This window comes from Solea senegalensis, linkage group LG4 (assembly GCF_019176455.1).
Source record: "Solea senegalensis isolate Sse05_10M linkage group LG4, IFAPA_SoseM_1, whole genome shotgun sequence".
In the NCBI taxonomy this organism is placed as follows: domain Eukaryota; kingdom Metazoa; phylum Chordata; class Actinopteri; order Pleuronectiformes; family Soleidae; genus Solea; species Solea senegalensis.
The window spans coordinates 3,968,351-3,994,345 of NC_058024.1; the positions used below are offsets into that span (position 1 = coordinate 3,968,351).

Genomic DNA, 25,995 nt, shown 5'->3' on the forward strand with positions numbered 1-25,995 from the left:
CAGTACATGTTGCTGATTGTTACACAATACCTTTTTTTCAAAAAACAACAAATAACCACTGCAATCTAGGCCTGCAACAAGTAATCTGTAATTAATTGATTATTAAATGAATCGTCTACTCATTTTATAATTGATTATCTGGTTGGAATCTTTTTATGGAAGTTCTCTTAAAAAGTTGATTTGCTTCATAGAACAAAGAAATCATTGACATTTTGGTTTATAGACAAAACAAGACGTCATGGTTTTTAGGCTGAAAAACACTTTATGGACCAAACAATTACCAATAAATCAAGAAAATAACGAATGAGATGAATTGATTATGAAAAGAATCATTAGTTGCAGCCCTTCTGTTATCACGTTAAGACACTCTGTGTTAACCAGTAACTCTGAGGAGTTTGAATAAGGCCATGAAGGACCAGAGACTTGATCCTAACACGCTGAACGTGATACCTGTGTTAGCTGGGATTGACTCCAGCTCAGCCCTCCAAGAAGATACAGCGGTTGAAAATGAACAAATGAGTTTATTTAATCCCCAGTAATGTAAACATGTTCTTAAAGGCTTAGCTTTATTTGATATGTGAAAGAACTGTATTGGAATAATCAGTAATAGTAGATAGTCAAGGTTGTTTATAAGTGTATTCTGATTGTACCTGGTAGTTGAAGTTTAACAGTACACAGAAAAATGGTGGTGGTAACTTCAGGTGTCCTGTGGCCCTCAGCAGTGTCACATGATCAGTCAGGCTTACACAACAAACCACAACAGACATGTTGTTCCTCACAACATCGTTACCAAAGACAGTTGTTCAGTGTAAGTAGATGTTAATCTGCTCGCTGTAAGATGACCAGTGTAAACCAGTGGTCTTTAGTTTTATAGGCCAGATTTGAGTTTTCAGCTTTATTGCCTCGTTGTAAAGAGTTCTGCTCCTGGTTGATTATTACAGTGAAAACCTACTGTTTAACTCATGGGAGTGTCACAGGTTGATTATTAAACCATACATTGTTCTTGAGATTTTAAAAGCGACATGTTTGTCTGCTCTCTTTGCGCTGACTGTTGATACTGCACCACATTTATGAATAATTTAAAACATTTAGTATGTCTGCTCTTTATTACTGCTCCTTTTAAAAGATCAGTGTATGTATAGGGTTCAGTAAAGAGGTGACGCTGCATATTACTACCCAGGGAACGACGCTGTTATTTACCAATGGGTTACATCAATTTTAACCTTCGACATAAGAATATTTGATTTTTTGCCTTGCTAATTTCATACAGTCTATGGTTAATTTCATCAGGAGGAAAGTACCAAGTGCTGATAATACTCTAAATGAATTTCAGGCTGACATCATACGCCATCAACACAGGATTACAGTGTACACATGCTCTATTTGGAGAATTATAGAGTCTTTAATAGTGAGTATTACTCTTGTGTAGTAGATTAATGTCAGGGAATAAGACTGGAGACGCAAAGACGGTGATTAAACCTCTGTGCTGACAGTCAATGTGACTGCAGTTCACTTGTATACCTCAGCATTACTGTGACTCGTGGTTTTCCAGTTCTACAGGGCAAAACACAACGTTTACTGTCATTTGATCTACTGCTACCTTTATCAGTATGTTAAAATGTGTTATGTTGTAACCTCAGTAGGTCTTTTTGCTTTATGATAACTTTTGTTTTCGTTCTTTCTTTATTCGGTTTCTCTGGTTGAATACATTGTAGGGCTGCAACAGTTATTCGATTATTTGAAAACAAAATTAATTGTCAACTATTTTGGTAATCGATTAATTGGTTTGAGTGTTTGTTCAATAATTAAAACAAGCTTCATGATTTTTTCAGCTTTCTTTCTTATTTAAATTGAATAATAGAAGAAGACATATGAAAACATCATCTTTTCCAGGTTTGGTAAACACCAATCAACAATTTTCAAATTTTTTCTGGTATTTTATGAACAAACAAGTACAAGTACCTCTTCCAACCACACCTCAGGAAACACAAACTATCCCTTTAACTGCTGGGATGTTATTTATAGTAAACACATGGATGACAAAACACCTGGCATTGCACCTGGCAGCAGGTTTGAGTGACAGTGTCCACAGTCTTATCTCTGTTTTCTTTCTTTCTGTTTTCTATTAACAACAGTTGAATCGACTGGTTCTTAAGATACGAGGATACAGGCCCGGTTAGATCTTTAGGTTTACAGTATACATACACACACTGTATGTATACTGTGACTCTCTGTTCGCTCTCTGATAGTTTGGATTGGGGCTGGCCGATATATTAGATTTTTAATTGAAAATGTACAAATGTATTGAATATAATAAATTCGATGATGATCTCATGTCACTATATAGAGATAATATAGATCTATTGCCCAGCCCTAGTATTGATTACATTTCCTTGGGGTCCCTGCTGAGTGTGTGTGCAGTGACGCGTACGTACGTACGTGTCACACATGTTGAACACGTGAGGTTGAGAGATCGTCGTCTTTGTCTTCACTGCATTCCAGAAAAAAGAGGCCGACTGTTAGCTAAGATGAGCTTTCTGTGACATGATGATGAGGAGAGAATGACGTTATGCAAATGATGGGGAATAAGGTCATTCGATTTCAGCAGTGCCACCAGCTGAGCCCACTGGCTCCACCCCCCATGGTTGCCAAGGACACCGACGACATCCACACTCGGCGCTCGTAAGGGAAGACGCCAGAGGAGTCACCGCTGTCTTTCTCTGGGAGACTGAGTTGTCAGTCTTTAGTAATGGTGGATAACTGTGTTATATTCATTCATTCATTCATTCAGACAGGTTAGGATTTAAAACGTCACTGGATACACTGTTAATGTTTTATGGAAGCAGATTCTGTTTCCATCCAGCTTGTTGAACTGATGCTGATGCATGTGTGTATCACAGAGAGAGAGAGAGAGAGATGCCTCTCGGCCACTCTGACTGCGGTCTACAGATTCCACTGCTATGGAAGCTTCACCTCCGTCCACCAGCTCACATCCAGGATTGTTAAACACTGGCATCCCTCTTGTGCCGTGAGCAGGGCAGAGGAAATCCCCACAGACTGAGTGGCAGCTCGCCCAGCAGAGCAGAAAGGGGCAGGTTCTCTATTAGCAGCAGTGAATGCAGTGGCCGACAGGCTCAACCATTCAGGATTATTTATAGTCTGATAGCAGGAGGACCTTAGCGAGGACGCGCTCATTGAGTGGAACTCACACCTCTGTCACAGCAGATTTATAGACACTCGTCTATCTCTTGTTACATGGTTCAGTCCCGTGTTCACATGTGTATATCTCAGCCACATCTTTGTCATGCTCATGTGAGAAGGTTTACAATGGAGAGATTTCAGGTGCCAAAGTGTTTGAGCCTTGGCAGAGATCTGTGCTCTTGTAGTCTTGTATGCATTACTGTGTGAAGGATCAGCTGTGGAAGAGGTGATTGTGAGGAATCAAAGAGAAGGTGATAAACATTCATCAGTAAGTAAGCACACTGAGCTGTGTCTCTGTGAGTTTAAAAACACTGTGAATGAGTGGTTCACAAACTTCACTTTACTATGTCCTCTGTGCTGAAGATGTGCTTGGAAGAGCTGGGCTTTCACGAGCTTAAATCTGGAATTTTGTGCTGTTTAAATCTCTGAATGATGAATTTCAAATGTAAACTGACTGTTTGAGATTAGGCATGGATGGGGATTGAACCCATGTTCTTTGGATGACATGCCATGTAACAGACATTGTAACTTTAAACGGACATGTGATTTCTGTGATTGCATTAGTCCAGCAATGATTCATTAATTGATTACTAAATGACTGATTCATTTGGCATGAGTGTTTTTGTAATAATTCAAACAAGTTTGTTTGTTTGTTTGTTTTTTGCTCTATAACAAAGAAATCCAACGATCATTTTGTGGACAAAACAAGACATTTCCAGGTTTGGGAAACACTGATCAACATTTTCTGACATTTTCTGGACCAAACCATCTATTATCAACAATTTATTCATTGAAACTATAATTGACAGATGAATTGGTTAGATGGGATCTGCGGATGCATACTTTTAGGACACATTGGGGCCATTCTGACCTGAACAGCAGTAATTTGACATAGTGACATCATTTGACATAATTCATCCTGTGCAAAGAAGAGAATACATGCTTAATAAATATATTGGACCATGACCCAATGTCATGTTTATGCCACACCTGCGCTAAATAATGTATTATTATTAAAATATGGTTTTATGTTTCTGTAATGGTTAAATACACCAGTATGTGGCTCTTTAATTGAAATTGAAATTATATTTCATTTTCACATTTACTGTTTTACAAATGTACTTCTTAATTATGATGTGAAATTATAATTATATTACTTACATTCCTGAACAGAAAGGGGAGTTTTAGTAGTTGAATGTTGAATGAATTCAGCTTGCTATTTGCCAAATAAATAACAACAACAAAAGGGTTTTTGAAAGAATGCATATGATACACATAATAAATTCGTAAGTGCTAAATCACGTCATCAGTGTAAAATATAGCATAGTACATTTAGCATGCTAGTGTGTAGTTATGACAAATAATGTGAATGTATGAAGCCAGTTGGTCGTCCACTGAGATTCTTCATGTATGGTACGAGGTGTCGCATACTGATGATGTCCGTGGATAAATGGTTATAATTCACTACTGTCAGAAGCTGCTCTGTAATCTCATGAGACCATTAGCAGATAAAGTTGTCCTTCATGGGATAGTGCAATTCTGTAAAAGCCCTCCCAGAGTAATGAGACGGGGTCTTCACTTGCACTCAGTTGCTCTGCAGTATTAGAGATGTACTCGAGTGCAGTGAGTGACGATGCTACCGAGGACGTGTGCGTGGATGTTACAGGAGTTTAGAATATGGAGAGAAATATTGTTGTGATGGTGAGGGACTATAAATGTAGTATTCCCTCTATAATAACACATCCGTATAGTTTAACATACACATATTAAGCCTGTTTCCACCCTAACCCTAACACATTTAACTCCAGGTTTCTCCAGGTGTTGGAATGGCTATCTAATGCAAAGATAAAGTGAATATACTTTTAATTTATTGTAAACTTGAGCGGTTGTAGATTTTATTAGATGAGGCTAGAAAATAGGGCTGGACGATATATCAATATTATATCTATATTGTGACATGAGATATTGCCATATCTGTGATGAACTACACTAAATATTATATTATGAGTAAGAAAAAGTACATTATATTTAAAAAAAAGTCAATAGCGCTTACGTACGTAAATATCTATATAATAGTAAACACTTTTTTTTCTGAAATGAGTAATAAATGTGTTTTAAACATGTAATAAAAATAAGATATTATTTAGGAACATTTTGACAGGAATATTGATTTGATTTATATTTCAATATTGAATTATTATTATTATTATTATTAGAGTGCTGGTTCCTCCTGCTGGGCCATTCACAGTCACATGTGTCAACACTTCATTTATAAATATCACAGCATTTTGACAGAATGGTGACTCATTATAGACCTGTCTGGTAGTTTTTGTTGTCTTTAAAATAATCCGGCAGCTTGAACCAGGAGAAGAATAAGCTAAAGAGAATGATGATGGAGCCTGAGGAGGTGTGATCTGGTGACTGTGTGTGTGTTGATTGTGTTTGTTTGTGCGCATGTGCGTTGGTGAGAGTACGTGCATGCTCATGTTTTTGCTGACAGCATCAGCAGGGGATGTTCTGTGGGATAGATCAGCTTCTCTGTGATGGAGAACAACAAATCAGATGTTCTCCTGGGTCATAGCCCTCACCTCACCTCTGGAACAGAATTGAGCCAACTAATAAAATTCAACTCTCCTTTCTACTCCACTTTGTTATTGACCTGGCTGGAGGCAGGGAGTCTGAGGCTAAAAGGCCATTTCTAGTTCTCTAAATAAAGCAGTTACTGTATCTGCAGCTGAGCCTTGTCATAGTCTTTACATTGCAGAATACTTAGAGACCGTATTATTAGAGAAACAGTGGTTTGATTTGGAGAAAACTTCACAAGCAGAGCTACTAAACTACTCTGTTGACTGGTGACAATAGCTGGATGGATGGATAGCGATTATCAGATGATAACGATGCTCTAGTGTTACATTTAATCCATAATCTGGATGAAATGCAGATGAAATGTAGTCTGATGGTTGAGTGTCTGATCCTGCATACGCACACATCCACCATTTCATTCAAATCCCATGACCTTTGACAGAGATATGATTTATTTTGCCCATTATAAGAGACAGGGATTTCTTGAATATGTGAATGTAAACTGTGAGGCCATCAGTGGGTAGATTATTACCAGATGGAAAAGGGAACATACTTGGTTGATCACCTGACCATCACAAAACAATTTGGATTCACCTGTTAGACAGGAAGTTGCTAATCGAAGGACAAATTTGCAGATAAACCCACACCGATGAAAACATAACCTCCTTGGCGAAAGTAAAAAAAAAAGTCTTCTATTCTGACTTTTGGTTAGTGGACTGCATGTGTGTGCAAAGTGATGACATTTACAGGGTTTCTTGAATGCTCCTCTAAGCTCAACACGCTGTAGATTCTGCAGAAGTGATGGAATTTGTTAGTGTGTCTCATTCATAAAGAAGTAGTTGAAAGCTTTTAGCTGCTTAGTCTGCAGAATAAAATGAGCTTTGCCAATTGCTGTTGCTGTGTGAGAAGCAGAGCTGTCGCAGAGCAACCCTGTACTATGTGCATCTTCATCTAACTTCACTTATGTATGTGGTAAACCTATGTTACTTCCACGTGTATCAAACAACCTACCAATATGTAGTGGTGACCACATCGTACAGGGCAGGTAGACGGAGGGTAAGGAGAGTGTAACACAGTTCCAAGTGCACTATCAGCAGCTGTTGAAGTCCTCGATCCTCCACCATGGAAAACCATGGCTGCTCACCAAGATCCATAACTTCTATGACTTAATTCAGGGGTATTCGATTAAAATTCTGTTACTAAAATGTCCTCGCTGCAAAGGTCCAAACCTCATAATGTCTACATTGCATCCAACAACTGTACATAAATAAATAACACCTTATCATATCGGCGAGCGGTGTTTAGTTACTCTTTAACTTGGCACTGTTTGTCTGTGACATTATTGCTTCATTATTATTGTTATTATTAGCACTTATCGTCTATATTTATCTAATTAAATTACATTGTTAACTATTATATTTTCTCCTATTGCCATATATTATATTTCATGCCTAGATTGGAATCAATATAATAAATGCACTGTACTGGGTTAGGGTTGATAATCATTGCTAATCTGTTTTAAGTGCTAAAGTAGTAAAGGTGTACACAATGAATACTTGTGAATAATCTTTCCTGAAATTGAGTTGAGTTGAGTTGGACGTGGTTGTATCGCCATGGCGATCTGCCTGATGGGTTTCCACAGACAACAAGATGTGGGATGAGGATTAGGGGAAGTGTACATTCATCTCTTGGTCGCGTCTGCTGACTGTGCAGCTACAGGACTCTCACTCTCTCATTGTTAGCACCTCTGTATCCACATATCCATGAAGTTTGACACCTGCACCACAGCATTACCATGAGGGCATGTTTCAGGATGGAGAGGACGATACTGAGAGTGATAATTGGGTCAGAATTGAAAACCTCCTACTTTCCCTGAGGCTGACCTGATGTGAGTGAATGCTGACCATAGCAGTGTGGGAATGGTCCTGTGTTTTTTTGTTTTTTTTTTGCTGGTGTTTGTTTGGCTAGCACAGCTACTCTGACCCTCAGTGTGAGGCCTTCTTAGCTCTGAGATGAGCTGCTGGCAGCTTCACACCGAGCAGGGAAATGGACATGAGGAACAGATGAGGGTCAGTGTGTAATTTGTCTTCCTCGTTCAAGTGGGGCAGACTCTGGTGACAGGGAGACCATTCGTTACAGCAGCAAATGTGGGTCTGTCATTTGTTGTTTAAAACACCTTTTATGTCCTTTTCATGTTTGGAGAGCTATAAATAAACAGAGTCGTCGGACACCAGTTGCCGACTACAACTGCAAAGGTATTTATGGTGAATATGGGGCACATGGAATTTTGCTCCTGCTATAGGGGACATCATCTTCTCCTGATGGTATATTGAGATTACACTAATCTCCTCTGTCACATCCAGATGGTCTGCATGGTTCATCTGAGTCTGAGAGATTGTCGGGGATAAATGAAGCTGAAAGCTCATGTCAAGTCTCACGCATTCAATTTCTCTCATTTTTTTCCACTCAGTGTATACAGTGCATCCCTCTCACATCTCTCCCTGAGGGCTAGCCCAGCTTAGAATAAACATCAGCAACCGGCTTTGTCTCTATGGCAACAGCTGCGCATGCGGGGAAGCTTTGCCAGGGTTGGGATGGTGGTGGATGCTGCTGACTGTGATCTGGTACTTTTTTTGAGGGGATATGAGGTGAGAGCTGTTGGAGAGCACAGTTGGCCTGTTTTTATATGAAGTGGCCACCAAGTGAAGAATCACAGGATAGTGGTGAGTCACTGATGGCTGTTCGTTGCTTGAGTAACCCAGTATTAATGGGTCAGTTGGGCTGTGAAAGCCACACAGTCAAGCTGTCAGTTGGTTTAAGCTCATCCTGACTCCCCTCTGTCATTAACACCTTGATTATCTGGCTAGACATCTACAATTAAAGCAGCCTTTCTTTGTCTTTTCTTGACAGTCTGAGGAAATGCTGGATTGATCTGGGCCAATATGCTCAATCTGCTCAAGCATGCAGAGTGTTTGTTTTTCTGAATATTATTTAGTTACACCCTTGAGTCTGATTTGTCAGCAGGGATTTTGCTCTGCATGTTTTCACTCTCCATGCTGATATCTGAGTCCCTCCAACACTCGCTGTTCCTAGTATGTTTTGTGTAATTTGAGGATTGTGCTCAGTTGCATCCTTCTGCTTCCCTGGTTGTTTCCGAGCAAAGTACATTCTGTTACCAAGGCAGGATGACCTCTGACCTGAGTCATGCGTCATCCAGCAGCTGTGTGTTCACACCATTGTCATGCAGTCAGAGGATGAAGCACAGCCATGATGTGACATCATTGCTGGTTACAATACTGTCAGTGGCCACCAGGACAACAAAACAACGACATGTTAAACTTCTCAGGAGGCTTCTCCCTCATGACATGGAAACAATGTGCAAAGAAGGAATCCTGATAGAGGAAATAATTGTAAGCATTGGAGTCTTTGTAAGAACTTGAAGACTACGTCTATTTCGGTGTATGTTGGAAGTCTAGACATGAACCTATTAACATAAATCACTGATAATCTGCTCATGATGGTGAAAAGTGCAGAATTGGTGTCCTGAGTGTTTTTCAATTTTGTCATAGTAAGTCATGAAAGGGTCCCAGGTTTTGTAGAATTTCTAGTTTGACCCTCTAAGGAAGTCTTTTATCTTCTCTATTTTTTAGAAACATCATCATGTCAGAAAGCCTCGCTTTCTGATTTCCATTCCATCAGTATTCTTCACCTTGCTATTAAAGTTGCAAAAGCAACTACATTTGCTTCACTACTAGGCGTTAGAAATTATCCTCCTTTGACTCCAGATATGGCTGTTGAAGGACTAGGTTGTAGATCTAAATCAAAGGCTTCATCTAAATATTGATATCCAAGACTCTCTCAATTTTGAACAAGACCAAAACGTGGCATAGATCTGCTTCGTCTGGGCCGCAGCGGTCGCATATTGGAATATATATATACGTATATATATATGTATGTATGTATGTATGTATGTGTGTATGTATGTATATATACATATATATATATATATATGTATATATATATATATGTATATGTATATATATATGTATATATATATATGTATATATATATTTGTATATATATATATGTATATATGTATATGTATATATGTATATGTATAACAATTTTGTATTTGTAACAAGTAATGATGCAGCACATGAAAAATGTATCGCAGTAAAAGTATCAAACTCATTGAAAATATGTTGTGAAGTACAAGTGGAAGAAAATACTCCAGTAAAGTACAGATACAGCTTTTTAGTACTTAAGTACAGTAGTGAAACTGCATCTCTGCTCTAAATTGACCGTAGGTGTGAGGGTGGGTCGTTGTTGTATGTGTCCCTGTGATGGACTGGCGAACTGGGTGTAACTTAGCTTAGTTTTGCCCTATGTCGCGACCCTCATGTGGAGGATAAAGCTGTAGAAGATGGATAATGAGTCATGATGCACCGAAGGACTGTATGTTGAGTTCCAGCACGACTCCACTTGGTTTAATATCGTTTTCCATTACCTGCGCCAGTACCTGCTCAATGTGGGCGGAGTCATCACAGCACAAACACACAAACTAGTGAGTGAAGCAGGTCTCTTCGGTGTAACCGAATCATGAGGACCTGTACTGAAATACATTGGAAGAGGTTGTGATGCGTTTCGCGGTCGCCGGCTAAATACACCAGACTCCTCTGTTCAATATTGAGATTTGAGACATTTCCATTTTGTAATTGAAGTGGTGATATTGGTCTTGTATTGGACAAAACGTGTAATCCAGCCATCCTTTTTCATGTTAGGCTGAGACACTTAAGAATAACCAGTCCCCAAGGTTATCTCAGCTCAAGGTCATTCCATGGGTGTTGGCTGTGACTCATGCAGCTTCTCTAACAGGCTCCTCCTCTCCCACTTACATTTGCCCACAATTTCTGCTTTCTGGTTGCAGTGAAGCACTGACCAAGAGGAGGCCGAGGCTGTCTGTGCTTCTTTGTGCAACATGAGCCTCTCTCTCAGGTACAGCCAAGTAATCCAACACCACTTCCAGTCCTCACCATGTGCCAACAGGCAAGGCTGAGTAGGTGTCATTTCAGGGACAACTGGAGCGGGGCACTTTTTTTATGCCAGCCTTCTTGTTGTTCAGTAATTATCTGCCTAGGGTTATCTGCTTCAAGGGTAAAACAAATGATGTGGGCTTAAGAGCTTCATGTTAAACCCGACCAAATCCATTTTCATACGTCTGTGTGCATATTTTCACATCACCAGTGTGACCTGTGTGACCTTTCCCTTTATCTCTACCTGTACAGTGTTCACATTCAGAGTCACACACCGCACACACTGTGCAAGTGACGGTGTTTATTAGTGACAACAACCATTAAATATCACTTTTACTTTTACCTGGAGTTATATCTTGTTTAACATAAAGTCATATATATTGAGTAACCATACATAAACCATATACTGTATATATTTGTTTAATATTCATGCATAATTATTTCTACTGCAGTTTTCTATTTATGAGTTCATTTAATTACATTTTCTTTTTTCATTCTTCCATCAATGCATGTGTATATATAAATATATATATGTATGTATAAATATATATATATGTATATGTGTATATATATATATATATATATATATTTACATATAAAGTTATGTTGATTTATGCTGAAGGTTATTATTATGATTATTATTATTACTATTATTACTGTGGTCCTTGTTTTGCAGGTTTCGGTGGTTGTCTTGCGCTCACCATCTAATGAATTGTGATGTTTTTTTTCTCTTTTCTCTCTGGACAGAGGAGTTTACAGTGATTGGAGAGGAACATGGATGAGCTGCAGGATGTACAGTTGACTGAGATCAAGCCCTTGCTGACCAATAAGGTGAGCTGGTCAGACAACAAGCATGAAACTGCTTAAAGGAATACTTCACAGATTAGTATTTAGCTTTGGATTACTAGAATAGGGCTAGTATTTTAAAAGTAATTGTGATTCCTAACCTCAGTTTCCCCTGAGTCGGTCTGAGGCTTGAAACTGCAACGCTAATTCCGCGCTTTTTAGACCCACTCGTAGGGGGATGGGACCTCATTCCCAGAATGTAAACAGCGTTCGCCATCTTTGCTAACAGTTAAGCTAACAGGAAGTGTCACTAGTGGCCACGTAACAAAGAAAACAATGAAGATATTTCTCGACTCACAATTTTTCAAAAACACTACCTCTATTCTAGTAATACACAGAAAAATCCAAATTGCTGAAGTATTCCTTTAAGCACACACATACACACACAGGTTTGTGGACACTGCATTGCCTTCCATTCATTTGGACAGCCTAAACAAAGTGTTATCCCTAAACTTAACCATAAACAGTTTAATGCCTAACCACAGTTTAAATCTCAGCCTTAACTTAACCCGCTTCTCAGAAATGAGATTCTGCCTCATTAATTATGCCTGAAACTGTCCTAATGAAGTAATGAACACACACACACACACACACAGTGTGCTCTAAAAGCAAATGAACACCCCATATGGTTCTCGCAGGCATATGCATATTTTTGCAATTCCATTCATCAAAGTGAATGATTCATGCATCTTCTCAGCTGTTGAAGGGGGAAAAAAGGGAAAAGAAGGGGGAGGATGAGACGGTTAGGCAATAAAAACGAGAAGTTTTAGTCTAGAAGCTGAGAGAAAACCATGTCTTGATTTCAGAGATATCTTGTTTTAGGTGACAAATGACTGAATATACATGAATATACAGTACATCATAAAACAGCTGCGTGAAGGAGACTGGCACTGACCTCTCACTCCACCTAGTGGTCAGCACATAAAAAAAAAAAGACAGCAGCAGTAGTTCTGAAATCAGTTGGAGATGAAGATGACATGACAGAGATGGATGCAGATCACTGACCTCAGCTCAGGTCAGGGATGTACACTATGTGACATACAGTACACATGAGGAGACGAGAGGGAGGGTGTCATTACATCCCAGACACGCTGAGCAGTCGGCATGGCAACACTATCAAATCTATGTGATGAGGGAAATGCAATAGTCGTCTCATCCTGTCTCTGTATGAAACCAGGGCCAGGGTTACAGAAGGGCCGACATGTGGTGGTGGATGTATGATTTGAAATGTCTTCACTGTGTCTTCACTGTGTCTCCACTGTGTCTCCACTGTGTCTTCACTGTGTCTTCACTGTGTCTCTGCAGCACTTACCAGCTCACAACTGTGTAACAGAAGCTGATTATTGATATGAGACATTACAAAGACACAGTCAGGGAGAGCATCGTTTGGTAAAGGTTGTTCTCTTGTGTGCACTTGGTGCTTGGAGCATACATGTTTATACATAAACATTTGCACACACACAGCACAGCCATTCACAGCTATCATCTCCTGTAGACCATAATGTACGTCACTGTGTTGACTGACTGACTGTAGTCCAGATCCGGGTCCAAGTGCTGAGCTATAATCACTAAATCATTTTGTGTTCTGTATGAATAGCAGCAGAATATTGACCATATTTCTAGCCAAGTTGATTGTGTAATCCTGCTCAGACATTGATTAACAAACCCACAAATGGGAAAGAGAACCTGTTTGGCAGACGTTCATGTGGCTTCTTTAAATTATTATTCTCTGTTGTAACTTTCTTCCTTTTCTTATCTTGCAGAATGCTCGCAATTTCCAAGACTTCGACTGCCAGGTGAGAGGTGTTTCTGCTCATTAAAAAGCATCGCTGTACCATTTTTAGAGGGTAGTGATGTGATGGCACTGGGACATGGCCCCATTTTCAACCTCCACCCTTTTGTTTGTTTACTTGTCCGCTGTGTTTTTTTGTCTTAGTCTTCCACCACTGCAGCATATGAGTGTTATGTAGGTTTGTTATTTGTTCTCAGTGACAGTGAGGGGTCGGCTGTGCTCAGTGGTACAGTGGATCATCTTCCAACTGGAGCGTTGAGACGTTTTTTTCTCATCAGTCCAGAAGTTCCATCTCTGGTCTGGTTTTTGTTGTTTCTGATAAATTGCCAGTGCAGCAAAATGTGGAAGCTGGAGAGAGACAATGTTACTGTTGAGACACAGTGTACCTCAGGTTTGTGAAATGTTTTGCAGTTTAGAAAATATCCCTCTCTAGGGACCATCACAGGAGTACACAGGTCAGTTTAGAGTGTCCAATTAACTATGGGCAATAGGGATTGGGTACAGTGGTCAGGGATAGAAACCTCAATTCCCTGCACTGCCCACTTGCTGTTTTCCAAACTGTAAAGATGTTAAAAACCACAAGTAACTAGTTTCTGATATTTATTACAATAATTATCAATACGGACTGAATTGAAATTTTTTGAAGCGTTTAGATTGTATCATCCAACGTTACTCCTGAGAGATCTGACACAGTTTTTGCCCTTTAACATCCATGTCCAGGATGTTAAAGGTGACTTTTTGTATTTTTGTGAATAGTTCTTAAAAAAGTTTCATAATTGGTCCACTAGATGGCCTCGGGCGGCAGCTGCGACACATGGCAGTAGCTGCAGTGTAATCTTATGGGGCAACAGCGCCATTCTGAGTTATCTCCATAAAAAAGTGTTTGTTTTTGCCAATAAATGGCTCAGATTGTCAATGTCAGAGTCTGGCAACATTACCACAGGTGTAGGTTTAGTTACGAGACATCTCTGTCTCTCCTCTGTGACACGCAGCAATGTTTCTGTTCGTAAAATTCGCTCGCTCACCAATATTTGGAGAAAGCCAGATTGTCCGTGCCTACATTAGAGACGGGACTATGTACACTTCAGCCATTGCTGCCTGTCGCGATCTACTGGACCAGTTATGAAGTACTATTCACACACATGAATAAGGGGGGGCCCAGGTCGAAAAGTACCAGAATTACCCTTTAATAACTGTAACCGCTCCAACAGTGATTTAATATTTGTAGAAAAGAAAGAAGCTGGTGATGGAAATAGTGATGAGCGTTGTAAGTAGAATTTAAATTTGAATAAAGTCACAATTGTTATTAAGGATGCACCATTTGTGACTTTTTGCAGATATCCGATATGCCAGTATATCGAGAGTGCTTGGGCCAAAATAAATAAACATAAGAATTTGATAGTTATATAAACTCATATAACCACCTGTTCACACTGTGATTCTGTGGCTCTTTATTTGTGGACAGTGGACAGTGTGCAGCTGGGTGAGGACTTGAACCACGGTCTGGAACTGCTTTCATGATTTTTAAAATTCAATGACTTATTGATAGGTGTTGAAATGGACCTTTCCAGTCTGTGTTTGTGTGGTGGATGTAGGACGGGACAGTCCTTTGCTAGTCCCACAGTGTCACAGATGCAAAGACTGATAAAGATAAAAGTAATGTTGAATAAACTCACATATCCACATCTGGATCCAGGTGATGTTTAAAGTGTGATGTAATGCAAGAGTGAAGAATAGCAGAGCTCTCTCTCTCTCTCTCTCTCTCTCTCTCTCTCTCTCTCTCTCTCTCTCTCTCTCTCCCCTCTCTCTCACCCCCTCTCGCTCTCTTCTGCAGTCTTGTCTGCTCCCAGCATCCCACCAGAGCTAAATATAGCCACTGCAGTCAGGGCTGGAAAAGACGCATGTTAGCTGAAACAGGCATATACTGCATGTTCCCCAGCATCCACTCCTCCATGTTAATGAGATGCTGATGCTGATGCTGATGCTGCTGCTGCTCACACAGATGCTCGTGATTCTCTCAGTGTCACGTTTCTTTAAACTGATCTTGTTGTGATTCACTTTGACTGAATCTTCTCAGAATGATTCTCAGTGGCTTTGAGGTTCACTTCAAGTGTGTTTGACCTTATTTCAGTGGCAGCCATTTTGACCTCACACACTCACACACTCACAGTCTTGGACTGAACAGAAATCCTTATGATTCTCATTCATTGGTAGACTCAAATGTTGCTGTATTATTTGGGTTATATACATGGACATGTATGTATTTTTCTGGTGACATAAATGGCGACATAAATGGTGAGAAAATGAGAGCTGGTTAGTATCAACTCTTTATAATGGCTAAATATATAAACTACTAATGGGAATTTGTCTTCCTCTGGATGTTGTTCATGGCAATGATAAACAGTTTTTCTACACAGATTGGCTGAACACAAACATGTGGCTTAAATGTAATTTATTTGGACCTGACTACAGTTAACAGCACCATCTCTATGTGACTCTTGAGACTTCTCTGCGGCTAAAGCTCCCACCGCAGGCCGTACACAGGTACTGCATGATCATGTCAGCATCCCATGCACCTGCAGGATGGTGGCATCAGTGCAGATGATGGTGAACCTTAAGGGTGTGGTGCTGTGGTCATGTGGTCATGTGGTACTCCTGTGATGTTCTGTCACACCACTGATAGGTGAGGGAGGACAGGAGGGAGAGAGGAGTGCATCTTTCTCCTTTATTTTAAAGTGTATACTATATTACTATATTGCATCGCTCACTGAGTAAAAAGTGTAAATAAAAATCAGCAACAGCATTTTAGCTGAGTCATGTTGTGGCCTGTTTATGTCTTCTTCATGAGAGAAGAATATTTGTCACACAGTTGGAGAATGATGTCTTTAACGAGAACAAAAGTGTCAAAGTGGATTGAACTGAGTTTGTTATGTTGCTATTGGACACAAAACAGTGATTGTGTACAGAGTAAAAATAGAATGAGGTTTTCATTTTTGTATTTTAAAAACTACTCCATTACTGCTGCACCTGATCCCACTCTACACATCTTCAAGTGAGCTGAGCAGGTGTGTGGCAATAAGTGCTGCAATGTCAGCAGTTTGGAAATATTTTAAGATGAACAATGACGACAGAGTTTGAGCAGACTGTAACCTGCGCTCTGCTAGACTGTCAAGAGGAGGAGGAGCTGAAAGAAGTCATCTGATAAATACACCAACACTGAATATGAAGGATTATTCATTGAAATCTAATTCAAGTCTATCTGTTCCTATTTTTCTGCTTACCTAAATATTAGACTTTCCATTACAAACAAGATCTTCTCAGCTGTTTTATATACACTATACACTATTTATATGTATGTGTATATATGTATATATGTATATGTATATTCTCTATGATTTTGATTCTGATTATTTATTTATTTATTTATTTATATATCTATATATATATATATATATATATATATATATATATATATATATATATATATATATATATATATATATGTATATATATATATATATATATATATATATATATATATATATATATATATATATATAATCGGAATCAAAATCATTTTTAAGATGTAATTTGATGAATTGTGTATAATTCTACTCATGCCACCACACTGCTTTACTTTATGGACGTGAAAACTTGTGTCTCAGTTGGCTCAGCAGAGGGCGCCATAAGGCAGCTTATTGTCAGTCTGCTGTGTTTCCCATGCTGTGAACTGTCCTTCATGATCACATCTGAATCCAATCAAAACGTATTTAAATGGACTGTCTTCTCATCATGGTGTCGTCTTTCATACGTGGACACGTGTGTTATTCAGGTCAGAGGTGCTGTTGTTGAACTGTGCAGAGAACCTTCATTACTCGGTGCATAACACAAAGAGACACCTGCTCCACTGAGGAAAGAGTGTCAAAAAGGTCGATGTGATTGACTGTATGCAGGCGCTGGTATAGTTGATTTAGTCATTATACAATAAAGTCTGTTGTAAATAGCTTCAGCAGGAACAAACACACAAACATGGAGTGAATATCTTTGTCTGTTTAGTCCTGTTTGTTTACTCTGGTTCTACAGGAGTTATGTACACACACTGACATCAGTACCAGTGTCAGTGTCACTGTCGCTCCCTACAGGAAAAACTGCCGTTTACAGCCAAACCTGCTGCTACACTAAAGAGCCAATGAAGCGGCTCCTTCTCCTTTGTAGCCCCTCCCACTCCTGCAGAGGTGTGATGCCCTGCACTGCTGCGCATATGACACAGAGCGGAGATCCATAAATAATATATGATATGGCTCTAATGGCTCAGTGGGATGTTTGGAAGTCATTGACCCGCTCGTAAATGTGCAATAAAAATAGTATCTCGATGGGAGGAGACGAAAGGAAGGAGGCTGTGTTTTCTGGTAAATCTGAAACATAATGAGGTTTATTTTGAAGAAGAAGATGTGCGTGATGAAGCAGTGCAGCAGAATTATTCTTCAGATTCTTCAGTCCGTTTATCATTCAAAATGAAATGTAAAAACATATAATGACTCATTTTTTTCCCCGATATTCCCGATACGTATGTGCTCGGATGAAAAATGCTTACGTGACCTGAAAGTGACCTGTGACAGGGGGCGGAGCTTCACACGGGATAACAATAAAACTGTCTGACATTTGTATGCTCTTCAGTGGAAGTAGGAGGGTAACTGTGAAACCAGTTGTGTTCGCTTTCCATAGAAACCTGGAAATGGGGCTGCTTGGTTTGGACTGTTTGAGTAGAATTGTGGTAACTTTATGACAGATGTTTCAGATTCACCTTCCCGTGTAACAGATCACTTTCAGGTGGAAATATCCAAACTGGAAGAAACGGGAAACACTTATGTGTTTTTTTTTTTATTTGACCACAATAAAACGAGTCATTATCCGTTTTTTCATTTTTCGTTTTATTTTGAAAAACAAATGAACGAGTGATCCACAGATTGTTCTGCAGCACTTTAATGCTGCTGTATATCAGACTGCTGCAGCTCAGGCGAGTAACTCACTCACATATGGATTTTTTTTTCCGCCATTCGCTGCATGACGCATCACATTTGCCTCATGTTGGATTTCTCTGTCTTAGCAAGGTCAATCTCGTTGGATGCATTTGTTAAGTTTAGCCCAACATCAGACTGAACACGATGCTGCAGCATACATCCCAGAATGAACTCTCTCCTCTCCTTTCCTCTGTGACGTTAGCACCCTGCCCATTCTCTTGGGCTGCCTCTGCATCTTTTGCACCCCATCACCCCGCTTCCATGCACCTACCCCTCCCACCTTTTCTCCCACTCCCCTCCTCCTCTCCATTCTCCTCTAAACCCCTCCCTCTCTCTTTCTCTCTCTCTACCCACATGACCCTCAACAGTCCAATAAGACGCACTGATGCCTGGATGTAGGGACGCGCTGTGACTACCAAGCACAAACTGCAGTCTGCCTCTCCTCCGCCTTCTGTGTCTCTCGTCTCTGTCTCTCTCTCTCGTCTCTGTCTCCCTCTCTCGTCTCTGTCCCTCTCTCTCTCGTCTTACCCGCCCTCCTCGCCTGTTTTCATTCAGACTATTTTCCAATCTCCTCCTCACTCCTTCTGCTGTGTCACTCTGTTTCCTCTCCTCCTCCCTGCCACTGCTGTGCTAGCCTCCTCACTCTACATTCCTCCCTCCTTCCTCTTTCTCCTCCTCCTCCTCCTCCTCCTCCATTGGGAGAGCTTCAAAGCTGCCCAGCACACACTTGCACATAGCATAACACCCTCCTCTCCTGCGTGGGAAAAACATGTCAGCTATTCTGGACCTGGACCAGATTGCATGCTCTGGGAATGGAGTGGTGAGTGACAAATGCATCTTGCCTGCCTTGACACACCTGGCTGGGTTCAGATTAGGAGAGAGCGACTGGGGAGTGTTTTCTCCAGAGACTGGGAGACAACAGCTGCCTCCAGGAAGTGGGAAGCTGTTGGTGGTCTTTGCTCGGTCGCTTTTCACCACCTCCAGCAAGACGGCTGAGACTTAAGGGTTTTTCTTTTGGGGGCAGCTGCTACCATGGCTTCAACATTTGGTGTGTGTGTGTGTGTGTGTGTGCGTGTGCGTGCACAGGTCACACAGTGTCCATTTGTGCTCAGACTTGGCTAAACATGCCCACGGTGCAGTGGTGCATTTTAATGTGATGCTATGAAAGATGAATGTGTGTAGTGTGAATCTGCGGATGCTTCAACCACAGGATGTGTGTGTGTGTGTGTGTGTGTGTGTGCTTCTCTGTGTGTGTGTGTGCGTGTGTATGTGTTTGTCGTCCATCCACAGGGTCATTCGTGTTTGCTGTGTTTTATTATGGGATGCATGTTTCTTTCTGTGAATCCAGGATTCACATGTCACCCAGTTAAAGATGAATATCAGTGGATGCATGTAGGTGCATGGTGGCAGTGTTGTATTCTCTATGCTGAAGCCCCTGCACACACACACACACACACACTGTGGCAGCAGCAACACTCCTTCCTCCTTGCACAGACCTTGAGTTTGAAATGTCAACACACGGCCTTGATGACACTCACACACACAGAGAGCTGTGTGTGTGTGTCATTAGATGACATGTCACTTGGATGATGATGCCACACAGTAAGGATGTGTGTATGTGCACACAGGCTGCTCAGAGTTTCTGCCCTGTAATCCTGCTCTCTTCCCGGCGCGGGGGGGTGGGGGTCTTCTTCTCTCAAGAGCACGCCTCCACAGGAAAGCTTCCCAACCTCCCAAACATCCACACCCTCACTTTCTGTGCACAGCTGAAGTATAAGGGAAAGAAGGTTGCTGTCATTGCAGCGCTCTGTTTTCCTTTCTCTCCTCTGGCTGTCGAGACTAACAACCCCGCCCTGGTTTCATCTGATGCCACACACACACACACGCACACACACTCGCACACGTAGACCCGGGTGTGCGTTTGTCTGCTGGAAAACGAGGAGAGGCAGATGAGTTCCAGATCAATACATCTTCTATTAAACCATGCCAAGACCTAAATGGGCAGATAAAAGCTCCTTCACTTCCTTTTCAAGGAAGGAAGTCTTCTTCCTTGTTTTGGTTAGTCATGCAGGTCACTCTGTCCTTGCTTTCACGCTCTTTTCCTCCCATTTCCTTCTTCTCGTCTCTCTCCCTTTTTCTCTCCATCTATCCCACCTTCATTCCCCAGCCAGTGATAGTAAATTAAACGGTGTTTAAATTTACTATCACAGGCTGTGCAGACCTGCCTGCTTCCTTTGGCACGTGTTCTGCACACGGGCCACACGCTGGTTGAATGACGAGCATTTTTGCTCTTCAGCATCAAGGCCGCTGGTTGATATGCGAGGGCCTGTCTGTGTGGAGTGTGCATGTTCTCTCCCTGTGTGTGTGTGTGTGTGTGTGTGCATGGGCGACACATGACCAGTCACTGGATTGGATATCAGGAAGGATAAAAATGTTCAACATACACAAAACAACAGGAGACAGCAGACTCCTTTTCTGCACCTAGTGTCCTTGACTCTGTCCTCTGTCTGAAAATGAAGGCTGTGTAGCACCACAGCCGTGGAGCGATGCCTCTCCTCTCTGTATAGAAGTTGTTCAGCGCGTGTTTCATTATCTGTTAAAAGCGTGTACAGGAATGCGAGCCATGTTGTCAGCAGATTCAGGGTTTATAGACCGTCTTAGGAAGAGAGGTGACCTGCAGTGCGATTGCTTTGTGTTACTTTGCTAATTCTGCACCGACGCCAACTTCAACAAAGATTTCTTTTCCCCACCACTGATGGGATTGCTGGGTCCTGATGCAAATGACTGCAGCCTCCGTCCCCTCTGAAGACACTTTTATGACACTTGTCCATCAGCACACACACACACACACACACACACACACACACACACACACACACACACAGACACACACAGACACACACAGCTGCAATAGGAACACAGGGGAGGCAAGTGCAGGGTCGTGTACCTCTCTGCTTCCTCTGTGTCTGTCGTTCACCCAGGCTGCCTCTGTATTATTGATGAGCAGTGGGCCAGAGCAGCCCCGCCTGCAACCCCTCGCTCTACAAACATGCACGTAGCACGATATTTATTTCACATGTTCGATACTGACACAATATCATGAAGTTGAGTATCTACTGATACAATATCAGTCCGACGCAGTCGTTTTAGACCTTTTAAACTTTGTTTGTGCTCATGCACTCGCCACCTACTGCCATTTCGAGCTATTTCAAAGACATCCTTCTCCAATGAAGAATGAAGAATTCTCCTTCTCCCACAAAGAAGAAATACACCGCGCGCATCATGACTCATGATGTTGCTGATTTTTCTTTACATTTTTACACACGTGGGATGTTTGTGTTGTATGGGATGTTACATGTGTTGTACTGGCTCATTCCTCATTGTTGTATCCTGCACCGTGGTTGGAGTGCAGGGGTTGTTTTGTGTGATCTAAAATGATGCTGTGTTCAGCGTACATCACCATATGACTTCCCGCTATGTCACACCCTGCACCAATGACTGCAAGCATGCTTTTTTTTTTTGCTGTCTCATCCTTCAGCTGCTCTCCCTGTCAACTCAAATGACCTTTAAGCCACTTCTAGCACCATGAGGCACTAATATGGGGCTTTCTTATGAAATAGATTAATATTTAGAGAGCTGGTGTCGACTTTGGAGAATTTTAATGGGTCATTCTGCAGTGTTTAAGTGCTGTGGGGTTCACACCATGTCCTGTTATCCTGCTATTTACCCAAATGAAAAGACTTGAGGTTCTCAGAAAACCTATTCAGTGCATTGTTTAGTCTGAGGGCACAGGGCCTGTGTGGTGGAGAAAGAGAGGAACATGTTCTGCATCCTCAATCTGACATACAATGTGCTTCTTCTTCTTCTCCGGCGTTTGGTTCGTGTGAACAAAATCATTATCTTCAGGCTTCATTGTAGAAGCTCGTCAACTGCAGCTTGAATATTCGGATTATTCTTGTCTGGGGAATAATAATGTGTGCAATGAACTCTTTGTCCTTGGCTGAGATGCTGTTCATTTAAAAAAGATAATGTCCACAGATGAGTAATCTCCCACAGTTTAGCAGGACAGTTGTGGATTTTGGAAGTATGGTGGTAGGTATGGTGGTATGAGGCGCTCACACATGGTCAGTGTGCACCACCAGCTTCCCCCTCTGCTGGGAACCAGCTTAAAAAATCATTATAGCCACTGAATTAAAAACTACACCATTTGTTTGATATCATTTTAAGAATATTTTTGACACTTTATCTCACCATCAGACAAATGTCTTTTTTCACCAAAGTCCATGAAGAGAATCAGTGATTTTTAAAGCATCACAGCACACAGAGGTTGTTGTTCCACTGGTGCTTCCACCCCCACCAATACGTTCAAATGTGATATTTTGTGACTTCAGTCTTTGGACATTTTCATTTGGATGAACCCCAGCACACAAACTTGCCAAATGAGGCGGCAGCAGCAACACTAGCCCAGCAGCTCCTGTAGTCTAAGATCTAAAATCACTGATTCTCTCTATGGACTTGAGTGAGCTATTCACAAACTTCATTTTCTAATCAGAAATAGTGAGATAAAGTGGTGGACATATTGTGAAACTGTTAAATATAACTACATGCACCGTATACAACCACAAAACAACCTGAACTATCCCTTTGAAGCATAATATTGGACTTTTATCTTCCATAAATGAAAAAGTCCATCCTTTTAATAATTGTCTAATGTGGAGACTACACAGAGAGTTTTTGTTTTTGTTTGTTTTAAGGTACTAAATCCCCCGTTTCAATCCATTTGATTGGGTTAATTGGACACAATAAATTGAAGCCAGCCACAGGAGCCACATCCAGTGTTCTCCTAGTGCTGGTCCCAAGCCTGGATAAAAGGGAGGATTGCGTCAGGAAGGGGCAAATAAAATCTCTGCCAAATTAAATATGTGGATCACTGAAAAGGAAAAAAAAATGTTTTATTATTTTGTGTTTGCTTTTCTCTGCAGGAGCATGATATAGAGACTCCTCATGGCGTTCTCCATGTGACCATGAGAGGTGTTCCCAAGGGCAACCGACCTGTCATCCTCACCTATCACGACATCGGCTTAAACCGTGAGTCAGACAAACAAACACATGCTGATGCACGATGTCTGTTCACCGTCGCTCAGGTCTTCCACTGTCCGAGTCCCTGAACTGTGTCCTCTGGTTCCACCTTTTTTTTAGATAAGTCATGCTTCAATACCCTGTTCAATTATGAGGACATGCAGGAGATCACACAGCATTTCGCAGTGGTTCATGTAGACGCACCCGGCCAGCAGGAAGGTGCCCCTCCCTTCCCCAGTGGGTGAGTTGTCTGGCCACTTTTATCCTCTGACAAATGGGAATGCATTCATTTGTAGTGGTGGAGAAGGAGCTGCAGTCGATGCATTGATGTGAGCTGAGAGTGCACAGTCATTCAAAGCCATTATTAAAAAGTAATCAATATTGTAATCAGACAGGGAGATATGGGGAAAAAATCTCATCACAATATACTGTTCTGTATCATTCGATATATATATCATGATATAAATTAAATCAGTGTTTCTGTAAGGCTGGGCAATATGGGTTATAAATAATAATCTGGATATTTTTATAATGATCTACAGTTATTACCTCTCGTTTCAGATAGTTTATTCTTTTAATGTTAAAAAAAGGATATTTACTTAGAAACAATGAAATTGACTCTAAATATAGTCAAATTCTGCCATAACACAAATAATTAGGCTTTTTTAAAATATAATTTTGTTGATTTTATATATATGTATATAAATATGTGTGTGTATATATGTACGTACATACATATATATACATATATGTATGTATATATACATATATATGTATGTATGTATATATTTAGTGTATTTCACAAATGTATTCAATCTAATAAACATGATGATTATCAATGCCTTTAAAAGCAGGAAAAGTCATCACAGATCCCTGATCACGATGTGACAATATCCAGAATCTTGTCCCATGTCATGATATGGATGTAATAATTAATAAATGTCACTTCTCTGATAAATGCACACATACTGTATATTTGATCCTTGAACAGACCTGCATGAATCTCTTCTGTCTCTAGTTATCGCTACCCCACCATGGAGGAGTTGGCTGAAATGCTGCCGTCTGTGATGACTCAGCTCAAGTGAGTATGGCCGATCAATGCTAATGTGCACGCACTGATGATCGCTACGTTCCACTCTCATGGTAACGCGTACTTTCTCCGCAGGGTCAACAGTGTGATTGGCATTGGTGTGGGAGCAGGAGCGTACATCCTCACCCGCTTTGCAGTGAGTCCAAGTCACTGTCACCTCGTCGTTTTGTGTTACTTTCCTCTGTTCCACTCCCATTTGTCCTCCTCTACATGCTCGCGATATGAAATGAAGGTTTTCAGGCCCCAAAGCTTTATCCACTGAACATTAAATCCTCCTATGAATCCCACACAGGGCACCAGGTTGTTCCATAGTTGGCTACATATGATACCATTCTCCAGGTGATGACTCATCTTGGCAGTTATGTCTTTTTGAGTCACTTTTGTCTCGTTTCCACACGATCTGTGTTCAACGGAGCAAAAAGATCAAGAAGAGACAAAGATCAGGATTTCTTTTTGAATTGTCTGCATTCATTTAGAAGAACATTTTGCGTTTACTCACTGTTCTCTTGATAGATGTGTAGCAGCTGTTGCTGCATTGCGTGAACAGTGCGATGAAGACGGCGTCAGCAGTATTCCCTCTGTATTTACATTTACATAACATAGACTTCTTTTTTTTAAGCAATTCCAAAACTATAGCCCCTGAGTTCATTGTCTCATGTCTTCATTTAAACAGACAGGCTTCACTTTCATCATGCTCAGAGAACTTTGCAGCGTTTTAGACGTTACAGAGTCTCATGATAGAAATGCAGCAGGATGGAACTGTACTGAAAATAAGGCTTGGATTTGAGTCATTTTACCTGACATTTATTGCCATTGTGGTTTTATTATACTTCCTGTGAGATGGGGCATCACCACATGCTCCATTAAAATAGAATTTAAAGATATGACTACCAATGTTTAGGACCACATTTTTTTTTTAGTCAGATTTCCGGAAAAAAAGTGACTGAGTGACTTTAATCTCAGAATTCGGACTTTAATCTCTTAAAGTTTGGCTTTTTTTAAATGTATTTTTGTTTCTGAAATGTTCACATGTGGCCCTAATCCTCTCCCATTCTTTCTAATGAAGAATGAAAACAAACTCCTCTATCGCCACGTTGTTGCTGAGATTTTGTTTCCTCTCCACAGCTGAACAACCCCACTCTGGTGGAGGGTTTGGTTCTGATTAACGTGGACCCGTGTGCAGAAGGATGGATTGACTGGGCAGCATCAAAGGTGAAGTTTTTAAGTCTTAACGTCTTCTAACTGAAACCAGAAGCAAATAACGTCACTAGTTTTAGAATGATACATTATACAGTAGTGGTATTATACCTGTTTTTGAGTTGAGTCCAAAGTTAATTAAAACTCAGCTTG

The 25,995-nt window shown here is 40.7% G+C and overlaps 1 protein-coding gene across 4 annotated transcripts in view; it reads left to right on the forward strand.

Annotated features, from left to right (window-relative positions):
- Nucleotides 1-25,995, forward strand: part of ndrg3a (ndrg family member 3a) — a 37,053-nt gene that overhangs the window by 1,511 nt on the left and 9,547 nt on the right. For 2 of the 4 annotated variants that reach the window (XM_044023882.1, XM_044023884.1), the window contains exons 2-8: nucleotides 11,565-11,648; nucleotides 13,427-13,459; nucleotides 23,459-23,564; nucleotides 23,676-23,796; nucleotides 24,574-24,636; nucleotides 24,721-24,781; nucleotides 25,771-25,857. In XM_044023882.1, the coding sequence (XP_043879817.1) occupies nucleotides 11,592-11,648; nucleotides 13,427-13,459; nucleotides 23,459-23,564; nucleotides 23,676-23,796; nucleotides 24,574-24,636; nucleotides 24,721-24,781; nucleotides 25,771-25,857 (528 nt within the window). In that variant the 5' untranslated portion in view covers nucleotides 11,565-11,591. Of the gene's footprint in view, nucleotides 1-8,414; nucleotides 8,508-11,564; nucleotides 11,649-13,426; nucleotides 13,460-19,141; nucleotides 19,297-23,458; nucleotides 23,565-23,675; nucleotides 23,797-24,573; nucleotides 24,637-24,720; nucleotides 24,782-25,770; nucleotides 25,858-25,995 lie in introns of those variants that run through there. The other 2 variants (XM_044023883.1, XM_044023885.1) reach the window with 2 other exon arrangements.